The sequence below is a fragment of the Desmodus rotundus genome, chromosome 4, assembly GCF_022682495.2.
Source record: "Desmodus rotundus isolate HL8 chromosome 4, HLdesRot8A.1, whole genome shotgun sequence".
In the NCBI taxonomy this organism is placed as follows: domain Eukaryota; kingdom Metazoa; phylum Chordata; class Mammalia; order Chiroptera; family Phyllostomidae; genus Desmodus; species Desmodus rotundus.
In genome coordinates, this window is record NC_071390.1 from 6404607 (window position 1) to 6428538 (window position 23932).

The following is a 23932-nucleotide window of genomic DNA, read 5'->3' on the forward strand; positions in this document are numbered from 1 at the left end:
GAGTCTTCTCTGGGTGGGACTGCAGACCTCCTGCCTCAGGCTCCCGGTGTCTCCTGGAGAGTAAATCAGCCTCTTGAAGTTGGGGACCCAGCATCTGCTTTGCACCAGCTCCGTTGTGACTCTGACAAGCGTAGCCCCAGAGCCTGAGGCGAGGTGAGCCTGCTCTCAGCCATTTGAACGCTCCCTGTGTACCGTTTCCCACTAATTGTCTGCCTGCAAGGACACTCACCATCCTCCAAGGCCCCCCGTACATGCACGTCCTCAGTGAGACCACCCTTACTCTGTGCCAATGACCCTAATGGAATCAAATGCGGCTTCACATTTGACAGCCCCTGCATAGCATAATGTGGCGGACCCCAGATGCTCAGTGCACAGCTCTGTTGAGTGTATAGTAGGTATTCAATACGTACTTGAATTAAACACCCCTAAGCATTCCCCTTCTTCTCAGGGGTCCCCGTGGTTGCCCTGCCCCACCCCGGGCCTAGCACTTGGACGCTAAAGGCCTTGCTCTCTGGGGCTCAGCTTCCTCTCTTACCAGACATGGGTACCTCACCCTACCTTATGCGGGGTCAGAGGAATTCAGCGAGAGGGTGCATGTCAAGTGCCTAATGGGTCCGAGGTGCTCAGTAAGCATCTTCCAACCAGATCTGCCACTCTGGCTCCTCAGCATGCTCCCCCGCCCCAACCCCTGCCGTTTCCCCACCCCCACCACCTTGTGCAAGGAGGTAGAAGTGGTATCAAATTACCTTACTTTTCCCAGACCACAGGGTTCCACTTAAAATGGCTGATGGTCAGTCACTCTGAACCTTGTAATTGCTTCCTTCCCTTCCTACCTCTTGTTCTGGCTGAGCCCAAACTGCCAGGCACCACAGACTGGTGTGTGATTCCATCCCCCATCTGCCCACCACCCTAGCCAGTGGGAGGGTGTTGTTACTGCTGGGGCTCCCATCCAAGAGCCCCGAGGATGTGAGAAATCAGGGCAGGGCCCCAGCTGTTTGGGGGTCAATGATAGCAGGTGGACTCTGCTCGGTGCACATTCCACCCCAAAGAAATGCAAATGTGGGTGCCACAGTCAAAGTCACATGTTGAAACCTAACCCCCCAAAGTGATGGTTTTGGGAGATGGGCCATTGGGAGGTGTTTTGATCACGAGGGTGGGGCCCTCACAAGTGGGATTAGTGCCTTTATAAAAGAGGCCTCAGGAAGCCCTGCCAGGCCCTTGTCCCACCCTGTGAGGACACAGCGGGAAGCAGGCCCTCCCCAGACACCATGCTGAGTCTGCTAGCATCTTGGGCTGGGACTTGCAGACTCCAGAACAGTGAGTCATACATTTCTGTAGGCTTTAACCAGCCTGTGGCTTAGTCTGGAAAAGACCGAGACAGTGGGCGAAAGTTCTGCTGAGCCCTCCCTAAAGAGGAAAGTCAGCTGAACACCTGGGTAGTCCCTTCATGTAACTTTATTGTCTTTTATGCAGACTGTGGGAAGAAAAAAAATTCCGCAGATTCTTCTGGAAATCGTCAAAATCGTCAAGACACTGGGAAGATGAATGAAAAACTTACATAGATCGGGCTGCCCACAGTTTGGACTTTCAAGACCTAAAAGATGAAGCAAAACAGAGCAACTGGGGTTTTTACAACGAACACAACTGGCCCCTGAAGGCGGAAGACGGAGGCCTGACAAGTGTGCACGGCGTTCGCTCTAAGCTCTGGCTGCACATTAGAGTCACCGAGAAAAGGCCTTTAAAATAAACTTTAAAAAAATGTAAGTATGACTTCAGTATAGTCAAGTGCACAGATGTTAAGGGGACCACCTGGTGAATTTTCACAAGTAAGTGATCCTGTGTGGCCACCACCCTGGGCATGACAAAGACTCCTTCAGGCCCCCGGGGAACCGCCCTTCCAGAATTCCAGCATCTGGGCCTTCCTGGCTCCCACTTCTGCAAAGGACATGACCTTGGATTTCTAATATCATAGAGAATAGCTGGGGAAGCTTTAAAAGATACTGATACCTGAGTGCCACCATGAAATACCTGGTCTCACTTGGGTGGCATGCAGCCTTGGGGACTCTGCAAAGAGCTGGGCGATTCTGATGACAACCAGGACTGAGAATTTTACTCTCTGGTGGAAGGCCAAGCCCCATTCCCCATAAGGGCAGCATGGGAGGCCCCGACCTCCCAGAACTCACAACCCCGAGCTCCTCCTAGGACTACAGACAAACTCTTGGGCAGTTTCTGGATGGCCGCTATCAGGAGCCAGACCAGGTACCAAATCCTCCCGGATGCTGGTGTGGCCCATGGAGGCAGGTAGGCTGGGCCATGGGTTTTAGCAGAAGTGATGGGTGATATCCAGCCAAGAGTGGAGGTGGTGGGAGCCAATACACTCCACCAAACCTCCCCTCCTCCAGGAAAACATCCTTTGACATTTCTAAAAAGGGTCTGGTGTGACCTCCGTCAGACAGTGTGATTTGGGTTACATTTTTCCGTATCCCCAGCTTCCCATTCCAGGAGATTTCCATTTAGCACTATTTGAAGCTGTGATAATCCTTAAGAAACAGAGCAAGCTTTTCCTGTAGGTCCCTGGAGATGTGAAGCCAGTGACTAGCCCCCCACAACGGGGTGCAGGCAAGAAAGAGCAAATGTGAAATGAAAGAGAAGAGAAAAGACAAAGACTCACTTGGCTTTTGCAGGTGCGTCCGGCAAACCGGAACTTCTGCACGATCTGGCTCGTGCTGAACTCCTGCCACTGGCTGTTCACCAAGGCCTGGGCTCTGATCTCGTACTTGACCAAGCGCTCCGTTCTCAGGCTAATGAGCCCGTACTCGCAGGCTGAGGAGGGGAATCCCACGTCCGTGGGCCTCATTCTCTGCAAGGAGGGATCGATCGCCTTAAGTGGGCTGACACGGAGTGACCCACAGCCAGCGACACTTGGTTCCTGGCACGTGGACCCTCCTGCATAATGTGTGTGGAGCGCTTAAGGGCATCTCCCCGGAATCCCGTTTCCTGAGCCCGGCTGCTGCTGAGTCATCCGCAAACCATGGCCAGCGGACTAGGGTTTGGCCAATCCAGAGAAATGCCGTGGAGTCAAGCTTATGGGATTGGAAGGTCTTCCTATCGCTTTGCCAGAATTTCAAAACCAACACAGCGTTCATAGGAGCATTTCCACTGGTATTATTACACAATCCACCTCTTCCAACCAGTGAAAGCCAAGATGTAGGGAGGGAAATCCCTGAGTCCCTGAGGACCAAGACTGATCCAAGGAAGAGACAGGACTTGCTCCAGGCACATAATGAGGTAGTGGCAACGTGGGGACTAAACTTCAGGTCTCTTCTCTCGTGCATTTATTCATTTATCCACGCACGACACAAATCTACCACCTCTGTGTCCCGGGCACTGTGGTTGGCGGTGATAGTAAAAAAGATGAATAAAATAGAGTTTCTCAAGTTGTCGAAGACTTAGAGACTTAGACGGCAAATCCTAAGTGGGACATAGTGGTCCTTCACCATAGTTGTCACCGTCATCATCATCATCAAAGAGGGCTTTATGTGTCAGGCCCTGTCCTCAGCCCTTTTCATAAATTAATACATTAATACTCCCAACAGCCCAGTGAGGTAAGTTCATGGTCTCGACAAGGTCTTATGGCTCAAGTCAAGGTCTTTGACTTGAGACTCACTGCTCTTAAACCCAGCACTCTCCTGCCTCTCCCGAAAGCCCCACAAGGGCACCCAGGCGAAGCCATTCACCCTCCTGACTTCTCTGCTGTCCTGTCCACTGCCCTGCTTTGTCACTCCACATGAGACCATTCCCTCTCTCCCTTGGGCCCTTCCTGTTACCTCTGCAGAGGAATGACCACCTGTAAAGCATCATGTGGGAACTGAAGATGAACCGAGCCACGAGTGTGGAGTCAGAGGAGACTATCCCCGGCTTTGCCCGGTGAACACGAAGACGCTCCGTCTTGAGACCTTCCCCTGTGAAACGGGCTGACACCAGCAACCTCCCCAGACTGGTGCAGAACTCAGATGACATCACATCTATGAGCGACTGGCTCCAGGCTTACAACACATTCTGTATTAGTTACTAAATAACGATTGACCCATTCTTACTAACTTAGTATGAATTGACTCTGAACCTGAAAGGCTGTTTCAGAGACGCACCATCCCTGTGCTCCGTCCTCCTTACCTGCATGTAAAAACTATAAGATGTGGCATCGTTTCTGACTCCCTTTATCTCAAAGAAGAATCCATACACAGCGATCATTTTTGAATAAGTTGTGCATTCCTAAATTGGGAAAGAAACAAAAAGTGGCAGAAAAAATCTTCAGCATTCAAGGGCAAGAGGCTATAGCAAAACAAATTCTAGCTACAACAACAAAAGTGACGAATTTGAAAACGGATTTAAAACACAGTAGCCAGGAGGGTGGGGGAAGAAGGGTACAGGGGTGATAAATGGTCATGGAAGAAAACGCAATAGCCATTTTAGCATAGCAAGCACAGGAAAAGGCAAATTGCAGTGACGTCACAGGCCCTGCAGGACAGCACTGATGACGCTATCACTTGTTCTACGAGTCCCGCAGACCTTCCAAAGGAAGCCTTTTTCTCCGTTTTGATGAACCTAAGGACCACTCCATACTCATGGTATTGCGAGGTGTCCCGGGCCCATTTGTTTGCAGTCTGTCCAGGGGGGCAGGTCTCTGAAAGTAAGGGGCTGGACCCGGCCCGTCCAGGCCTGACCCAGAGCAGAGTCTCTGATGATAGCTTCAGGGCCCCATGTCCCTGAAACAGGAGGTGGCGTTAGAGGAGTTGGAGGAGAGCAAGGTGTGTCTACCGGAGGCCATCCAGAGCACTGTCTCCGCCCGGACGCTCCCCTGCTGGCTGAGTGCCCAGGTGCCCTGCAGCCGAGCCTCCCAACCCGCCATCACTTTGATTCCAGGGACTGTCAACGTGGCCGCTCAGAAGAGGCTCACCCTCGTAACCCTAAACCCAGGCTCAGGGGGTTTCTCTCGGGGAGCAGCTGGCATCTGCGTGTGTGGAGGGGGGAAGATGGTTGACCCACTCACGCCAGCCTGCCCAGGCCTTTCCTGACTTTAGAACGGAGACTCCCCCCTCCCTGAAAACCAGGGCAGTGGGTCACCCCGTGGGGATATTTTGGACGCACACATCAGGTTACTGAATGGCCTCTCCAAGGCCCCTGTGTTGAGAATTTTATTTCCTGGGGGGTGGTAAGCCCGCAGAAGAGACACCTGTAGCTTCCTCTTCTGCCCTGGCTTTCCTACCAGAGGTAAGAAGTAATGCTCAGCAAGGTCCTTAACAAGCAGAGGAGGGGACAGCTCTCCCCCTTACTCAGGGCCAGCGGTCAATACCTGGCTGAAGAGCAGCCCGAATCTCACAGCCTGAGTGGTGAAGTCTCTGGAGGGAACCATGTCGCCCCCACTTTCCACCTGGAAAGGAAAAATGTGCAGCTCACTGGCCGCCGACCCCCTGACACCATCCTCACAGGCGCTCACTGCCCCTCACGGCCCCACTGTGCTTGAAAGGGTTCCCTCCCGATCCCACAGCCAGCCGTTCCCCCAGGCCCCGGTGTTGATGGGAGACCTGCTCGGGTCCGGGGCGGGCTTAACGCTTTCAGAGAATGCAAAGACCACAACCAGAAAACAGCCTGAGGAGCCTCACTGGGGAATTACAATGAGTACGAAAGTAGCCTGATCATGAGGCAGAGAATGATCACAGTCCTAAGGTCAAGGGCAAAGATGGCCCCAGATAGCCAGCTCCACCTGCAGGCTGGGGTGGGACAGGGTGGATTTCAAGAGCCTGACACTGGCAGGGGGGGCGGTAAAAGGAAGGAGGTGGGCAGGGTCAGAAGGATGTGAAGAGGGCGGTGGGGGACTTCCAGAGGTGTCCAGCCCTGAGGACTGTCCTCCCTCCATGGCCCGTCCCGTCCTCTCTCCTCCCCTGCTGCATTAAGGCACAGTTCTGAATCAGGTCTCAGAGAAGCATGGCCTCACAGAGCCCTCATCTGCTGTGCAGGGGCCATGCAGTTCTGTGGTTTGCACATGACAATAGGTATTTGTTGAGCTGAACTGAATTGTAACTAGTGACTCATACATCTTCAGAACTCACACACTGCCCTACTTCATTCCTAAAACTGCAAGATTGGGAACACATAAGAAGTACACATAAGAAGAACACATAAGAATTGTCCATTTGCATAGACAATTCTCCCAGGAGGACATGCCACGTGGAAAAATAGTCACGTTGACCAGTAAGAAAGGAAGTGCCCATTAAAAAATGAGATGCCATGGTTTGCTTCTCAGTTAACACAAGAGATCTGAAAGAAACATGCCTCCATCACTGAACATGTAAAAAGGGAGGCCCGCTCATTTACACCTGCAGGAGGAGAGTCATTTGGTCCCAAAGGTGTTAATAGGAATCAAGAACAAAACGTACATTCCTTCTGGGGCCAGTATTTCCCACTCTTGAGAATCTCCTATAAGAAAATAACTCCAAGTAGAGTAAAACAAACCATTGTGCTCAAATACACTCACCATACGGTCATTTAGAATAGCTGCCTAATAATTAGAAACATCGTACATTTTCCATGATACAGGAATGGCAACGTAGCGTTGGTAACAGAATATCCTCTTGGTGGAAGAGTTTGCAGCCGTTAAATATGGTGTTCGTGAGCCCATTTAATTGTGTTTAAAAAAAGGGTGAAAGGCAATCGCATGCAACAGATGTTGGCCATGGTTGTTTTTGGGTGAGGGGTCTGAGGGTATGTATTTTCTTTCGTTCAATTTCTCTGCATTTGGAAACGTTTCCATAAGAAGCCCATGTGACATTTGTGTTTGCCGGGGACTCTGTTTCGAGGGCGGTGTGGCTGGCGCTCCTCTACCCCATCTAACGGTCCAGGTCCACCAGACAGATTCTCTGAGCACCTGGGTTCCAAGGCCTCCTCCCTCCACCCCTCCAGGGGCTTGGCTCTGTCTGCTTCCCCTAGCAGATGAGTCAGATAGCCCAACCTCAAAGGCCCAGAGATTTCAAATGCAAAACACATCTCCAGAGAAAGCAGTCAGAAAGGCAATACATTTCGGTAATTGTTTTCTTGCTGAGCTGGCGACTCACTGCGTGGTAATGGTTGGCGGTGACCTGGAGCAGCCAGAGCTCTGGGAAGAAGTTAATGCGCCTTAACACATCCAGATCCTTGCCTTGGAAGGAACACAAAGGGAATATTTTTACAGATTTATTCATAAGAGAATCACGAAAGTCCCACTTACAGAGATAAAAAGGAGAAAGTCAGGAGCTGAGGGCTGGAGGTCCTTTCCAGGGCCCCGGGAATCGGGAATCATAAGGTGTGTGGGACCCAAATGGGACATTACAGAGCACTTCCCCAAAGTGCCCTCAGCCCCTCGCCATGCCCCCCTCCCCCAGCAAATCCTGCCCAAGGAGGCGGGGCTGAGATCTGACAACCAGTGTCTTCAGAGAGTCTAGGAGTGACTCGGAGAAAACTGCCTGGGCCCCATCCCCCACCCCTGGGGTTTGGAGCTGCCCATTTTATCTGGACACCTGGAAAAGTTCTCAAATGTCCTTTCAGACACAAAGATCTCACTGGGTAGCCCGCGGGGCAGCCCAAATCACACTCCCCAGTTTCCCTCCTCTTTCCAAGTCCCAGCTACCTTCTCCTGGGCGCAGAGCATGAGGTGTGGGGAGCTCCAGTCTGGAGCACAGCCCCCGAGTTTTCTCCCAGCCCACGAAACGAGCCGCCTAAAGGAGTGGCTGCTTCAGGAGGCAGGGCCCAGGGAAGGGGGCAGCAACGTGGCCTTTGGCAGCTGTGTGCCTTCATGATCCATCCTCATATTTCATGGAAGCTCAGCTCATAGCCATTTTCAGACAAATAAACTGAGACCAGACAAAGGCTTTCCTGAAGTGTCACACAGCTCAGAAGTGACAATGTCAGAACTCAATGGATACCTTTGGAAACATCTGGTGGGGCAGGTCCTCCACAGCCTTCGGCGGACACACTCGCACAGGCTGGGGCTTACCTTCAGTGATGCCATGTAGACGCAGGGAAAGGAAGAGGGGTATCAAGCTACGTTCTTCCTCTTGGTCCAGAAAGCACGTCTTCTTGGAGAGGCTTGGCAGAGGCACAAAGAGGAAGAAAAGGCCTTCAGAAAACACCTTTCTGGGGTGAGCTAGGGCCAATGACAGCCACTTCCAAGACACTAGTGGTTTCACCAGCCAGGGGCAGGTGAGGCTGGGTTCTCCTCGGGTGGGGGAGGGGTATGGAAGCAAGAAGTGGCAGGGCTAACCTCTGTGAAAGCTGGCCCCGCAGACTGCAATGAGACAAATGGTTACATTCCCCTTTGTGTCTACTGCTGAGCTGTACACATAGTAGGTGCCCAGCAAATACTCATTAAATGACTGATGGGCACACACGTTACTTTATAGAGAATTTTGAGATACATTTTCTCACTTGAGTCTCTCTAGCTTCCCATGGGACAGACAGGGAGGGCAGGTATCCTAGGCTCCACTTGACGGATGAAAAGCAATGGCTCAGCCACGACTTGAACTTGAGACTTCTGGTGCCTCCTCTACACATTGGTGCCCTTTGAATAAGTGGCCAATTTAGGCACTTCCAAAGTACTTCCAGATGGAATTGAAAAGGAAAAAGTTTGGATGAGAGGTAACTGGTTTCAGCAGCTGGTTTCACGGTTGCTTCTATGACCGTCGGTGTGAATACCGAGTTCCAGCTTGTTCCTGCCCCTGGCTGGAGGTCAGGCTGGGTTGAGAGGACCAGATTGCCCTCGAGGAGACACGGACAGGCAGACACATGGCCACCGCTCTGGTTGTGAAACAACTCGCTTCATCAAATGGTCACTTTTCACATATGGGGACAGAGGGGTAATGTTTTCCAAGTCCCTTCGGAAACACACAGTCCTTCCCTCAAGACAGGTCCTGCGGGAGACCAGCCAAGGCACTTTTAGACTATTTTTCCATGAATCAAGAGTGATGTCCCAATCACATCCTGTCCCGGCCAGACTAAACGCATCCCTGGCCCCGCATCCTGCCTCCCCTGGAGGTGCTGCCAACCTGCCCTGGGGACCATCCGTTTTTGTATCATCTGGGAATTCCTGGGCCTGTCTAACTCTTCTCCATGACAGTGGCCCCCAGGAGAGAGGGTTAGGGGTGCTGAGGAGCTGTGGAGGGGAGAGGCTTGAGCAGACAAATGCATCGATTTGGGGCAATGATTATTTATCAGAATCCCCTGGGTGCCTGTCTCTAGGGGTGGACAGATCAGGCATGAGTAAAGGAAGGCCAATCCATCTGGGAGTGCAGAGCTATTGATCCTAGAACCAGCCCCCCATTCTCCAGGGCAGGTGGAGCTGGGCTAGTGGGGGCCATGCCCTGAGAAGACAGATTTCTTAGCTGGATAAATTACCCTCGTCTGCCTCCTGTCCCTGACCTGGGTATACCTCCTTCCCAGGCTCTCTGTCCCCATTAATGGAAGAACAAGCTAAGTGGCATCCAGGGTGAGCAGAGGTGCCCAGGAGGGAAGAAGGGGCTGAACTGGCACAGTCCCCAGCCTAGCCGAGTGTTCCAGGGAGTGAGTCCGTGCCCTTGGCAACGGCCCCATGGCCTGGCGCTGCCCCTGAGAAGGGAGTGCTTGCTGGAGCTGCAGATCAAACGCAGTTTCACCCCAGGAGGAAAAGGAGAGTCAGGAGGATGGTGTTTCCCCTCCTCCTCAGAAGCGCCTAGCTCTGCAGCTTTGTGGGGAGGCTGCTGGAAGCGTGGGAGGGAGCTGAGGACCCATGCTCCTGCGTGAGGCACTCGGGCCCGACGGACCATCAGCCAGGACTGCTCAGGACAGACCTCCTCTCCCAAAGGGTTCAGTTGAGAAAGGTGATTGGACTTTATGACTGCTTTGGGTCACAGGAAAGTGGCATTGATGGTGGCTGATTCGGTGAGGTCACAGGTCAGCTCATCCATCACCCAACCAGATCCCTGCACTTGGGCCCTGGAATCACAGTCTCTGACCAGCGGCCATCAGTCAGGGGACCGAGCTGAGCTTCAGTCTCCTTCTCTGGCAAGTGGGGGCCTTAGCCACAGGGGCCTCCCGGAAGGCGCTGGGAGGCCCGAGGTGACAGGGATTGTGAGGCACTTGGCACGGCCGCTGATACCTGGTGACCCCTCAGTGCCAGGGTTACTGCCACATCCTCTGATGCCAGGGAAATGACCTAGATGCAAGCCGCCCCGTACATGGGGTTGTTCTTGGTGGCATCCACTAGCAGTGCCACCCTCTAACTGGTCCAAGCTGTGGGCCATCTCAAGAGGAGACACCAGTGGCCTCAGCTTCCGATTTTCTAGTATCTCAGAGCATCCAGCCCTGTGAGCTGACCAGCGTCACCCCGCCCAGGGAGCCCAGCGGGGTTGATGGTTACAGAGCAAGGACTGGACCCAGGTCTCCCGAGTCCGGCCCAGTGTGTTTGCCCCTGGACTGGCTCCTCCCAGCCATGTGGTACAGACACAGCTGCTACGTCAGTGGTGAGTCATTGCGTTCCTCCGATGTCAGATAAAGTGGGAGGAGGCTGGCTGCCACATCGGTGACCTCTCTGCATGGCTGTCGGTGGGTCCGAGGCTGGCACGGCTCCCGGGCCCTGAGCGCTGTCTGCGCAGAGACCTCGGGGTTTGGCACTGACTTCCCTGGGGCAAACATCAGGCTGTGGTCTCTGCCTCCTGACATTCATCGACAAACCTGAGGGGCGTGCCCCTTTAAGGAGGACAACCTGCAGGAGCTTGGTACCAACAGGCACACTCAGGCTGGCTCTCAGTTCTGCTCTTAAGGCCCTGGGGACAGATTTCCTGAAAGGCAGTGGCTGGGGCAGGTCTCCCTGGCTTAGAGCAGCTCTTAGTAACCCCTTTTCCCCCTCCATCCTGTTGTCTGTTGGAGCCTTTACCAGTTCTGCCCAGTCTCAGACTCAGAGCCTCTGGGACCCCAACTGTTAGTATGAAATGTTGCATAGCTGCCCCTCAACTTACGCCCTGATAAACGCATCATAAGTGGAAAATACTGTAAGTCAAAAATGCATTTAATACACTTAATACATTTAATACACCTACGGAACATCCAAGCTTAGCCCAGCCTAACCCTAAACATGCTCAGAACACGTATGTGAGCCTACAGTCGGGCAAAAGCATCTCACCGCTGCTGCCCACCATTACGAGAGAGCGCCGTACTGCAAGTCACTAGCCCGGGAAGAGATCAGCGTTCAAATTCAAGGTCTGGTCTCTACTGAACGCGGGCCACTGGCACCCTACCGTGAACTGGAAAATCCCAAGTCAGACCACCGCGAGTCAGCGACCGTCTGTCGCATTTCCGAATTCTGACGCACTCTACAACCTGGATGAACCTTGAGGACGTAATGCTAAGTGAAGTGAGCCAGACACACGAAGAGAAATACTGTACAGTTCCGCTTATCTGAAGTACCTAGAGAAGTCAGATTCACAGGGACAGAAAGAATGGTAGTGGCCAGCGCTTGGGGACGGTGGAGCTATTCAAAGAGAGAACAACGTAATGGTCCTCACGGCCGTGACTCACAGATGACTCTGAATGCCATTTGCTAATCACAAGAGACCTCTGCCCATCCTTGGCACACCACGTCATGGAGCGCATCCCTCCAGATAGCAGCGGGTTGCAGCACCAGGGTGGCTCCCCTCTCACGGTGCACAGGGGCAGGTCGGGCTGGGTTTGCCCGGCTGGTGCGTGCCCACACAGCCAGCTCATGTTCTCTCTGCAAAGAGAGGCTCAGGGAAGGAGACCATTCGGTGTGCAGCTGAGATCCTGGAAGGCTTCCTGGAAGTGCTTGGCTAGCTCCGTGAGCAATGGATCAGATCTGGACAGGGCACAGGAAGGGGAGGCTCAGCAGCAGAGGTCAGGGGCATCGAGCAGTTGGGATTGTGCAGAAGCTGGCCTCCTTCCAGTGAGGATGCAAGCCCATGGTTGGAGCCCACCTCTGCAGAGTCTGAGAGGGACCCGGTGAAGGACTAATACATCGAGTAAGGACAAGAACGATACTTGCCTTCACCACTGAGATCTCAAAGTAAAAGGAAGTGTGGGAGAGGTGGTGACTGCGGTGAGGCCACTAGGCAGGCGGCTGGTCGAGTTCTGTTTCTTGGTCTGGGTGCTGTTTAGGCAGGTGAGTGCACTTTGTGGGACTCATTCACTGTTGGCCTGCACACTCTTTTGTGTCTACTTTACACTTTGATTAAAAACATGCCCTTGCCCCGGCTGCTGTGGCTCAGTGGACTGGGCGCCAGCCCGTGAACTGAAAGGTCCCTGGTTCGATTCCCAGGCAGGGTGCTTGCCTGGGTTGCAGGTCAGGATCCCAGCCGGGGGTGTGTAAGAGGCAACCAATCAATGTTTCTCTCCCTCTCTTTCTCCTTCCCTCCCCCTCTCCACAAATAAATAAATAAAATCTTAAAAAAAATAAAGTCATCTAATAAAAAATGTACTTTTAAAAAGTGAACAATTTGCCTGCCTCTGGCTTTTCTCCAATTGGTGAGTTTTCACAGCTTTCCTGGACTTCTCCAGGATTTCTCAGCGGAACGCAGTAATGGCTAGACCTCCGCGGAGGGAGGCAACAGCTTTGCATACATTTTTTTGTTTGTTTTTCCTACAAGGAAATGTTAAATTTTATTCTGGACAGCGTTTTTGTTTTTCTAAAATAACCATTGCCAAGAAAACAGGCTGTGGGTACCGAGGGGTGGGGGGTGTGTGTGTGTGTGTGTGTGTGAGTCTGTTTCTTTCCTATTTTGATGCACTTGGGCAGCAATAAAAATAAGCTTGAAGATGTTCCCGAACACCTGGCCAGGTAGAGAAACTAGCGCCTCAACTTTCCATCAGTGTCCCCAGCACACAGTCCATGTGCAATAAACATTTGTGGAAAACATGAAAGATTGGAAAAATCAACAGTAGGAAAGGCTTGGATTTGCTTGCAGGTACAGTTGGAGAAGGATGACCACGCAAATTCATTCACGCCTAGCCTGCCTTCCGGACATTGCTAAGACAGCGGAGAAAAGGGGCACCTGATTCATTTTCCTCAGTTGCTGCTCTGTAACCTTTGCAGGTGTGGGGCTAGCCCGGGCCGGACCTGCAGCAGCCACCAGCCTCAGTCCTGCGGGTCACCGGGCCTCGTTAGCTAATATTTGCGTAGCTTGTCCCTCAGCCTCCACGCCGTGAAAATCCAGCCCCTCTGGGAAATCCCTCTGTTGGTAAGGCCTCAAAATGCCCACTCTGGCTGCTGCTCCGAGACCTGGGATTTAGCTTATAAATCCCTCTGCCATTGAAATGATTTCATCAGTAGATGCAACTGTAACACTTGGGCCAACTAGTCAACTTCCTTGCTGCTCATTCCCAAGCCTGTGTACCGTCTCCCAGGAGATCCGCTCCTCTGCCCCATGTGGAGATTCTCCTGGCATGTCCCTCTTGGTGGTCACAGATGAGCCGACCCCTTTGGTTTCACCGAACTGTGTCTGTTACCTCCCCTGCTGACCCAATTCTGGCCCAGGCTGGACGTGACTTCCCACAGGCTGGAGCTGAGATGCCTTCTTGCAGCCTGAGCCCTTGGGCCACCAGCCACGCTGGGCCAGCAGCTCCAGGGCCCTGCACTGCTGCTGGCCAGCCCTGGGGAGCCTCAGGAAGGGATGGCAAACGTGGAACTTGGGTGCCTCCTTCACTTGCTCCCATGTCTGGGCAGGTGTCAATCATCTGCCGAGACGTTACTTCTCACTGAGCCTAGAGAAAGCCTTAGCGCCCGTCCTAGTCTGCGCACCAGACTGCCCACCAGCAAAAATGGACGTCTGTCCGTGACCCCTATCACTTCGTGGCGCTCCAGACATGGCGTTCTCTGAATTTTGCGTCAGTGGGGTCTAAGACCCACTTCTCTGGGGGGAACTAAGCTGCATGAAAACGTTCGATGGAGTCTCATTTAATTTGGCAGTAGATGTCCAGCCCAGTGCCAGGCAAGCTTCCTTGAAGCTGCTCATGGTGCACCTGGGCGGGCAGGACAGACACACACACCAGGGGTTCACGGGGTTTATAGTCAGGGAGGCTGAGGACAGGAGGCAGAGTCTTGGTGGGGGCAGTAAGCAGGGACCACGATGCCGTTCCCTAGGCCTGGGGACTCAGGGGCATGGTTTGGGCGGTGGAGGCCATTGACTGGGGTGTGCCTTATAGGTACCACCATTCTGGGTAGACAAGCTGGGACAGGAGAAGGGTGCTCCCAGTTGGGAGTGGGCCTGGACCACCACAGGGGGACGGCGTCTGAGGCCCAGGCTGCTCCATCTCTGTCCTGGGGGCACACAGAGCCTCCGGGAGGGAGGGAGAGGGAGCAAGGGAGCCGGGAAGGTTCATAGGCAGGCCGTCAAGATTCATTACTGTGCTTCAGTCATTGAACGTGGGCCCTGGCAGAAGATATTGTCGGAAGCACTTAGGTTGGGGCAGTGAGGTGATCTGGAAGCACGCAAGTGGTTTCCAACCAGGAAAGCTGTGCAGGATCGGGGGCTTGGGGAAATGCCGTGAGGAGTGGTGGGGTTTGGGGCAACATGGAATTAAAGTAGATCCAAGAGGAACGGGGAAGCTGTGATGGTGAGACACACCCGTGTGGGAGAGAAAGCCTTGAGACTGCAGCCGGGACGGCTGAGGACACCCTGCTTTCACTGGGGGGGCCCACTGGCCTTCGCTCTCTCATTCCCACTTGTTTCTCTCCCACTAAAGACAGAGTCCCAATGAATCACCCACGTTCTAGCTCATTTCCTATCTCCTGGTTCTCAGACGTTTCCAGCAAGAGACGTAATCCGGACCCAAACAGCAACTTTCCTGGTGTGCGTGACTCATAGGAAAAAGTGTCTCTTGAGCTATTAAAAGTGTAGGGGGGAGGGGGGATGAACACATTGGGGTTCAAAGCAAATTACATAGAAACTAAGCAAAGTACTTATCATTTGGGCACTGAATACTGCTTTCTCCAAATAACGAGACAGAAAAAACGGGCTGTGTGGTTAACGTGGGGCACAGATATTCCAGCAAAAGCTTCGATGCTGCAGAACAATGCGAACGGAACTGGCTTAAACGGGTCAAGATGCCAGTGCACATGCGGAAGGTGTGTTTATCCGCTGAGCCCACGGGAACAAGAGAAACTGCGCCCCCTGACTTCCCTGCCCAGGCCTCCTCGCACTGGGAGGCCCCATGGCTGCGGACTCGGGGAGTAGGATCCTGGACCCGACCCTGAGGGTAATGCCACCTGCTCCTTCATGTCCACGGCAGATGTTCTGAGGGCCACCGGGATGGTCTTTGGCTACAGGGTCACTGCACGCCAAAGGCAGCTCGGATGATAGGAGCATATTTCACGCATTTTTAACAGAGGCTAGAGAGACACCCAATGGATCCCATAAACTCTTGCTTCCACACTCACCCCACCCTGCTCCCTGGCCTCAGGGCTGCCACAGCAGACGCCACTCACGGGCGAAGGGGGACCAACGAGGGGGAGAAAAGCACCGCAAAGCAACATGAGGAGTAATTAGCTGACACTGAGCCCAGAGGATGTTTCTGAACACTGTGCCCAGGGAGCTGGGCCTGAACAGCGAGGCCGGCACCAGGGAGGAATACCAGCTGCTGCTCTAGGAATGGGCAGCAAGGTCCCCTGGGACTCCATGGGTCTGGGTGCAAGTCAGGCTCCACCCCTTACCAGGCATACAACCTCTGGTAAGAGAGTTCATCTCTACTGGAAAATGGGAACAATGGAACCAGCCCCTGAGTCTCCTGCAGATTAAATGAGATTACAAGTAGATGCTCGCTCGTCAGAATTACTGCATTTAGTAAGCATCACAGTGCTCATTATTATACTGTAGTTGTTATTTTTCAGTTAAAGGTTGAGATATATACCTTTTAGAATTGATACCTTTACAGAGTGTAAGAAACTGGATTAATTCTATGAAACCTGTGCATGTTCAAATACTTTTTCATTTGTCCAGAAAGTTCAGAATTTATATGCTATCTAGGGAGATACCCGTGAGAATGTCTCAGTCGGGTTTAGGTACGTTCGAAATGGGAAGGTTTTAAGGTCCATGTGGTGTGGTAGTGCACCCGAATACCACACAGGTAGGAGGACCGCCTTTTGCGTTGTGTCTTTCACTGGACGCAGAGCACGTTCTCAGAAGCACAAGGTTGTCTCAATATTCCAACACCTACATATCATTCACTTTTTCAAGGACTCTAGGGGGCCAGAGGTATCCCCTAATCTTAGGCCCCATAGAGAAAACTGCATTCTATGCACTCCGAATGACGCCATGAAAAATAACATCACTGATGCTTTCTCCCCGATGTCACCAACCACCACGGGGTTACGTTACCTGGTAAAAAATGTCAGCATGGTTTCGTACTCGGGGACCGCCCGAGTTCTGTGGTTCAGGTGCAGGTAGACCCACAGAAGCAGTGTTTTCAGAAGGTGAAGCTCACTGAGCGTAAACAACCTGGTCAAAATGAAAGGTGTAAGAGGACACTGTAGGAATAGCAAAAAAACCAAACCCCAAAAACCAAACCCACACTGTGTGTAAGACGATGAAAAGTAAACAGTGAGTTTAGGAAGGAGGCAGCACCACCCCTGAGTTTGCAGGCGGCCTCAGACAGAGAGTGACACTCAGTGCCCTGCTCGGGGGCGCGGGGCCGGTATAAATGGTGAGCTGGGATTTGAACCACAGCGGCCCGGTGCTGGAGCCTGTGCTTTCATCCACTCTCTGTGCTGCCCCGAAACAGCAGCCATCATGTATCGTGTCACGAGCCAGTATCCCCCACGTTTTACCGGTTTATTTATTTATTTATGGTCAGCCATGCTTTTAATTTTAATTTTTTTTAAGATTCTATTTATTTATTTTTAGAGAGAGGGGAGGGGAGGGAGAAAGAGTGGGAGAGAAACATCAATGTATGGCTGCCTCTCATGTGCCCCCTACTGGGGACCCGGCCTACAACCCAGGTATGTGCCGTGACTGGGAATCGAACCTGCAACCCTTTGGTTTGCCGGCCGACACTCATTCCACAGAGCCACACCAGCCAGGGCTCTTCTTCTTTTATTTAAATCCACACAACAATCCCACAAAGTTGGGATAGTCCTTACTTTTACAGATGTGGAAATTGAGATTGACCATTTATTTAAAATTGTCATAGTGTGTTCATCTTGGTTTTTCACATTTTTATTTTTAAACATTGCACTAAAACATCTGGATGACAGATTGGTGCTTGTGCCTAGATTTCGCACCTGAGGTGAATGCCTCTCTTGTCACATTCTAGTCTCAGCCCCGACTGAGGACTGAAACACGAATAACTTGCTCAAGGTCACCCAATTCTGGGGTCAGATCTGGGCCCGACTCAGTTCGGCCCCAAGCTGTCCGTGGACCCTCCCACAGGCTGTTTAGTGGCCCTGCAGCCTCAACTCTCTTATCTGGGAGATAATGGTGACGCAGCTGCCCAGAGGACAGAGGTAAGCAGAGGCTATGTGTGGCGACACATTGTCTGAATCCCATTGTTGCTGAAATGAACTTTCATAAACCTTGAGGCTTAATAGTGCACACGTTTGTTATCTTACAGGTTGGAGGTCAGAAGGACAAAATGGGTCACACAGAGCTCAGTGCCACTAGAGGCTCATGCAGAGAATCACTTCCTGGTCTCTTTTGAGAGGCCACCGCATTCCTTGGCTTGGGGCCCCTTCCTGCATCTTCAAGTCAGCAGCAGAGAACCCTCCCAGCCCTCTCTGGTTCCGACTCTTCTGCCTCCCTCTTCCACATTTAAGGACCCTGTGATTGCATTGCGCCAAGTGATAATCAAGGACCACCCCCCTTCTGACGTCATCCCCATAGTAACCTCACTTTCACCTGCAACCTTAATTCCCCTTTGCTATGCTACCTAACATATTCACAGGTGCCGGGGGTTGGGATGGGGACATCTTTGGGGACCATTACTGAGCCGTCCCCACACTTACAGATTGCTTAGCACAGTGCCTGGCTTGTGGCAACGTGCTCGGTGAACGGCAGCTCTAAGTCACAGGGAGCAGGGCTGGGTCCTGGCTCCAGGGCCCATGCTTGGCCTGCAGCAGCCTCTGGGCTTGACTATCCAGGAAGTCACTGCAGGGGTTCTCAAACCCACAGGTATTTTCCATCTCTGGCCATGGAGCTGGCCCCCTGGCTTCAAAATATATCACAGCCTCTTCACCCACCACTTACGGTCAGGGTGGGTGGAGCCCAAGCGAGAGCGTGGCTCTAAAGGGCAGTGGAAATATCACCCGCCCACCTCTCCTGCTATTTCTGGACACGGCAGAACTGTCTCTTGTCTCTTATTTCTTATTTATTTCTAAGCCACCTACAGATGCTTGGGCTGTGACCCTGGCCAGACAGGACAAATTTGTCACTGTCTGGGCAATAATGGTGAGGCAGGGGGGAGATGTCGTAGAGCCACTTGGTGTGATGTCCCCACAGAGAACTCTGCCAGGGCTCTGCCACCACTGGGTGGCGAGCAATGTGACTCTGGGGCAGAACCCATGCTCAAAATCCCCAGGCCCAGGAGGTTCTTTGAGACCTTGCCTAAGGGGCTAGCGGCAACATAGGGAGTGGGGTAATGAGAGCTCCATGGATTTTCTTGTTCACCCTGGTTTTATTTTTGTGATGGAGGGTAATTGTTGAAATAAAGCCCTCCCTCTGCCTTCAGGCTGAGTATCAGGACCCTAATGTACTAGTTCTGCAGGAAATCACCACACGGAGGACTTTCGAGCAGAGTTTCTTTCCCCCTAATCAGGACGGAGCTCCCGGAGAGCCCCACCTTCCCTCCGGCCGGTGCCACCGCACCCCCCACTCCTGGCTGCTCCCGGTGCCTTTGCTGGTGCTCACTCTGAGCTGTTGGGCTGGGACTGGGGTGGGGTATTCTTTACAATAAAAAAATGCTTTTAACAAGCCACTGTTTGTCCTCTGGTTTTTTTTTTCCTAGAAAACTGTATATAAATAACAAAGGCCCCCTTTTGAATATAGACCACAGAGAAAGCCAAGAACAAACAAATACGAACAAGGATGCTCACTGCAGCACAGATTGTTGCAGCAAAAAAAAAAAAAAAGAAGCCAAACAAGATAAAACAAAGGGCTGTTAGGAAGGGAGTGAAAAAAGTTCCTGTCTGTTCATTCAGTGGAACCCTGTGCCATGATTTAATCAAAAAGGCTAATTAGCTATGTAAGTATCCTTGTTTAGAGAGCACATCACATGACGTTAGTGAAGGAAGCGAGTTGCCGAATGTTACAGTCACGATGAGAGCATTTATTCGACGTTTAACCCCTTGCAAAACAATATGAGGCGTTATTTACAGACGCCTGTGTGTGCGGCAAGGATGTAATCTCATGGATTGGGTTCACACGAGTCCACAACAGTGGTCTGATTTTCCTTAGGGAGGGAGGGAGGCTGGGAGGAGGGATGGGGAGCAGGGCTGAGAAGTCACGTAGGCGACGTTGGCTTGATCAGTAGTGTTCTACTTTGTAACTTATAACAACATGTCACCCTTTGTTCATTTGGGAGGTGGGTCCCTTTGGGTTTTCTATTACCCCCCTACCTTTGTAAATTTCTTTTTACAATTAAAAAAAATACGAGCGTCAATATCCTTATTGATCTTGACCATCAATCAGGTGAAAGGGAGGCTGGAGAGCAGCTCACCAGTGATGTGGCCACGGTCATGGGTTTTGAGGCCACTCAGACCTGGACTCAAGTCCCAGCTCTCATGCCGAAGGGCCTTGGGCCAGTTCTTCATTTCCTGTCATCGCCACTGCACGGGGCAAACCGTGTGTAACGGAGCCCCCTCTCTGGGCTGCTGTAGGAACTAGACCCGATAACCCACCCAAGGGCCCTCTGCATCCCACAAGTGCTCAGTAACTGGGAAGTATTGTTACTAACCAGAGAAGCAGTAGCTTCAGGAACTGTCACCTTGGGGAGGGAGGCCACGTGGGGTTCCAGACGCTTACCAGTGGACCAGCTGTGGGACAGGTGTCCCTGGAGGACAGGGGACAGGGGTGGCTTCTCCTAGGGAGTTCCTGAGCCCTCAAGACTTCTCGTATCATAGACAGGGCGTCCAGGAGAGGTGGACACCGGAGGGACGTGGCGCCCCTGGCTACTGGGCGGCCTTTTGTGGGCAGGGACCAGATAGGCTTTTGGGTTCTCCCCCCTCTTAGGTCTACAAGGACCTCGGCTTCCAGAAAAATCAGACCTTGAAATTGTTTTGGTCATGTTAGAGAGAGAACAGCGCAACCTAGTGGTGACCTCTAGGAAGAACATTAACTGGAAGCCAGAGGGCCAGGAGGTCAGGGAAACTGTGTGTGGAACCCCAGGTTGTTTACAAGTTGGAAAGCAAAACCCAAAGGAAGATGAGGTCAAAGGGGCTTCAGAAGGAGAAGGAGAGTGACCCAGAAGCTGATGCATCAGCTGAGAGTTGGGTACTGTTCCAACAGCACCTAGAGGCCCAGACACCATGACCACAGCCGGAATGTGGGCTGCAGGGCGCTCCATCCCTGCCCTGGGAGAGGGTGGCATCCCTGCCCAGCCAGTCTGGGGCCACCTGACTTCCCAGGATGCCCCAGTCCTGGCCAAGTTGGTTGCTGGGAAGCCCTGGCCCCTTTAACAAACGAGGTGATTATACAGTGACCAGGGAGGTAACCAGGACCTGGGGGCCCCGGGCAGGATTCCTGCCTGGCCTGTGACTGTCCCCCTTATCTCATAGACAACAATTCTGCCTCCTGCACCGGGCTGTGGGGACTGAAAGGGACATCCCAAAATGGTCAACAAAAGTGAACTTCCTGAAAGTTTGTTCTAAATAACTTGGTGGATCCTGAGCCTGCGTAAATTTCTCACACTGTCCCTGGGCACCGGGTGTGGCCCAGGCCCCCTCTTCCTGCGCCCTCTGCACCCCACCCCCCTCCAGCTTTAAAGCAGGTGGCCCCTGGGCATCAGCGGGTGAGGGGAGTTTACTTTGGAAGATGTGAGTCAGGGAGCTGTTGGCCTGGCCACGGCAGGCAGTCGGCGGGTGACGTGCCCGATCCAGGCAGTGCTGTCCCCTGCTTGTACCCGGAGTGCCCGTACGGTCTGTGCAGACAGCTCCTGGGGGGAGGGGGCTGGAGGAGTGGGACCCAGTTTCCACACCGGCATCAGTCATGCTCCCCAAACTCGTGAGTCCAGACACCCGACACATAATGTCCTTGATGTCTTTTCCTGCCCGGCGTGTGTTTTCTAGTGCCTGTGCCATCGCTCATGTTCTGGTTGTGGTCAGCCCTCTTTTTCCCCTTTCTTGGTTAAATGCTACCGGGGTGGGGCAGCTGAGTCTTTCCAAGGGCTGGCCAGTGTTCCCAAAAGTGGAAGGGATGCTCTGTTTATCTTCTCTTCACCAGTTGTGTAACCTCTGCTCCCCTAGGGGGCAGGAGAGTGCACTTGTGGGGAAAGCCCAGATAGGGGAGTTGGGGGGTGGGGGACAGGGTGGAATGGCCCTGGAGAGCCTCCCCAGTGCCCTGGGGCTGCTCCTGGGACCCCAGTTCCTGACATCTTCAGGTTTCCCTCAACACCAGAACGCTGCTCCCCGAACCTCGTCTCTCCACACACTGCAAGCTCCTTGGTAAATTCGAACGAGCCGTGGACTAAGTCCACCTCTAAGGTCAGAAATCAGCATGCTTTCCGCCACTGAAGCACAAGCAAACGTTGATTCTCTCTACTCTAGCACTAAAGTCTCCAGCAGAATTGAGTCCTCACTTTTGAAACTCACCCAAAGGGAATACAAACTTGGTAACTTGCCAGCGGGTATCAAAAACTCTTTTAAATAGTCCCGGCCTGGCAGGGACAAGGACGGACCGTATGTGAACCCAGAGTCCAGCTGCACCACAGGAACACAGTGCTGGAAAGGACAGTACCGGGCCGGTGGCGCGGGGGCATTACCCCCGTGTTCAGCTTCCCGAAGTTGCTCGCTGCCTTGTGACGGAATTTTACAATATTCTCTTTACTAGAACACGGACACGGGAGCGTTTAGGGGTAAGGAAGCGTGGTGCGTGCTACTCGCCTGCAGAGCGTTTGTGAAGAGACACAGGGCAGAAATTGAACAGGGCTGCAGGCATACAGATATTCTTTGTACTATTCCTGTAACGTTGATTTGTTTGAAATCATTTTCAAATAAAATATTTTAGGAATATGAATAAAAACAAACTGAAATTCCTTTTAACTGAGTAATTTCACTTCTAGGAATTTAATTTACTGCTGCCAGGGTGCTATTGGCGTTGTAAAACCATGGAAATAGCCCAAGAGGCTAGGCCTTGGGGAAGGTTTCCATGAATGAGTCGAGGGGTTGAGGACCTGGGGCGTTTCAGGTGGGAGGGGCACACTCAAGGAGCTGGGGGGGGTGGGTCTCAGGAAGGCCCCCCATGGTTGCTGAGTGGCCTGTGAGATGGAGAGGGGGTGCCAGATGGGGAGGGCCAATGGCTCTTGGCTGGAGACAGGATTGGAAGGAGGTCAGGAGCAGATGCAAGACCTGGAGGTAAAGGTCCCTGCAGGGTCCAGGTGAGCCACCTGGAGGCTTGGCCTCTGGCTGCTGGTGCCCGTGAGTGAGGCCCACAGTGATAGGCTGGGTCTGGAAGTAGGACTCACGGCTCGCTCGTGGGGAGGGAAGAGAACTGGTGTCCAGAAGGGGGCGCTGGGCGCAGGGGCACCAAGAGTTGGGTTCTAGCCTGAATTGTCAGAGAGGCCATGCGGTTGGCTCTCTGGGCCCAGAGCTGCTCCGGAGAGGAGTCAGGGCTGGGGGCAGAGACTGATTTAGGGGGAGAGCTTTTGTTTTCCTTTTTCTGCTCTTCCCTGTTTTCCAAATTTTTCGCAATGACTGTTAATGGTATGTTAATGTTGGCAGGATTAAAAAAAATTCCTTAGGCAATTAGTGTGATGAATTATCAGGTGGGTAGGGAGACAGCGGGCACCCAGAGGGTGCTTACCCTGGTGGACAGCATGAAGGGAATGCCCTCCCCTCCCTCACACAGTACCCCACATTTCGGACCCCCACTGGCTGTCCAGGAGGGCGAGAAGTTTGGGGTGCAGAAGGTGTGGCCCACGGAGTATGTCTGGCAGGGATGTGGGTGCTGCCACTGCTGGAGTATCTCCCTTCCCAACTCCAGCCCTGCCCCTCCAGGCACACGTGCAGGCACACGTTACACACGTGTGCACATGTACACACATGTACACACACACACATGCATACAGATGCCCGGGAACCAGCTCTGACCTGGGAGACTTCAGCACTTTCTGGAGCAGGTTCTTTGGAACTTTCCGGAGGTGGATCTGCCTCCCCATCTGGGGAACCAAGTTCATTTCCAGCCACTTCTCACAGGCCACGACGAGCGGCTCTTCCTTGTACTAAGGAGGCAAGAAGAGCGAATAGATAACGGAATCCCTGAACTCTCAGCGCCCTCTGCTGGACAGTGGCGAGGCTGGACTGTGCAAGTGTGCTCTCAGCAGTGTCGGGTCCCAGATGTGCTCAATCAAACCTTCTCTTCAAAATAGATAAACCGTGAGGTCGGTTCCTGATTATCCCTATTTTGCCGATGGGGAAACGGAGGCTCCAAGATTCTGGCTCTTGCCTGTGGTCACCCGAGGAAGTGCAGAGCCGGGTGGAAACCCCGGTAATCTGACCACAGGGCTCACACGCTGAACTCTCTGGGCTGGTCAGTGGCCGATGGCCCCCGGGGTCCACCCCGTGTGGAGTTCTAAGGTTAGTAGTGAGCGCATACCCGAAAAGGAACGTCCAGAGAAAGTGGCAAAGGTCTGCGGGCGCCAGGCCCTGGGCAGGGGCTGAGTCTTCGGGGCTCCAGTCCTCCCAGATCAAAGAGCGCCCGAGCAACGCTGACCG

At 52.9% G+C, this 23932-nt stretch overlaps 1 protein-coding gene across 1 annotated transcript in view; it reads right to left on the reverse strand.

The window, feature by feature from the left end:
• Window positions 1-1445: 1445 nt before the first annotated feature.
• BTBD16 (BTB domain containing 16) overlaps window positions 1446-23932 on the reverse strand; it is a 35007-nt gene continuing 12520 nt past the window's right edge. Inside the window, exons 8-15 of the mRNA XM_024555786.4 lie at window positions 23309-23439; window positions 16392-16511; window positions 8030-8121; window positions 7113-7195; window positions 5354-5431; window positions 4174-4272; window positions 2672-2860; window positions 1446-1594 (exon numbers count right to left, since the gene is read on the reverse strand). Of these exons, the coding sequence (XP_024411554.3) occupies window positions 1526-1594; window positions 2672-2860; window positions 4174-4272; window positions 5354-5431; window positions 7113-7195; window positions 8030-8121; window positions 16392-16511; window positions 23309-23439 (861 nt within the window). The 3' untranslated portion in view covers window positions 1446-1525. The remainder of the gene's footprint in view (window positions 1595-2671; window positions 2861-4173; window positions 4273-5353; window positions 5432-7112; window positions 7196-8029; window positions 8122-16391; window positions 16512-23308; window positions 23440-23932) is intronic.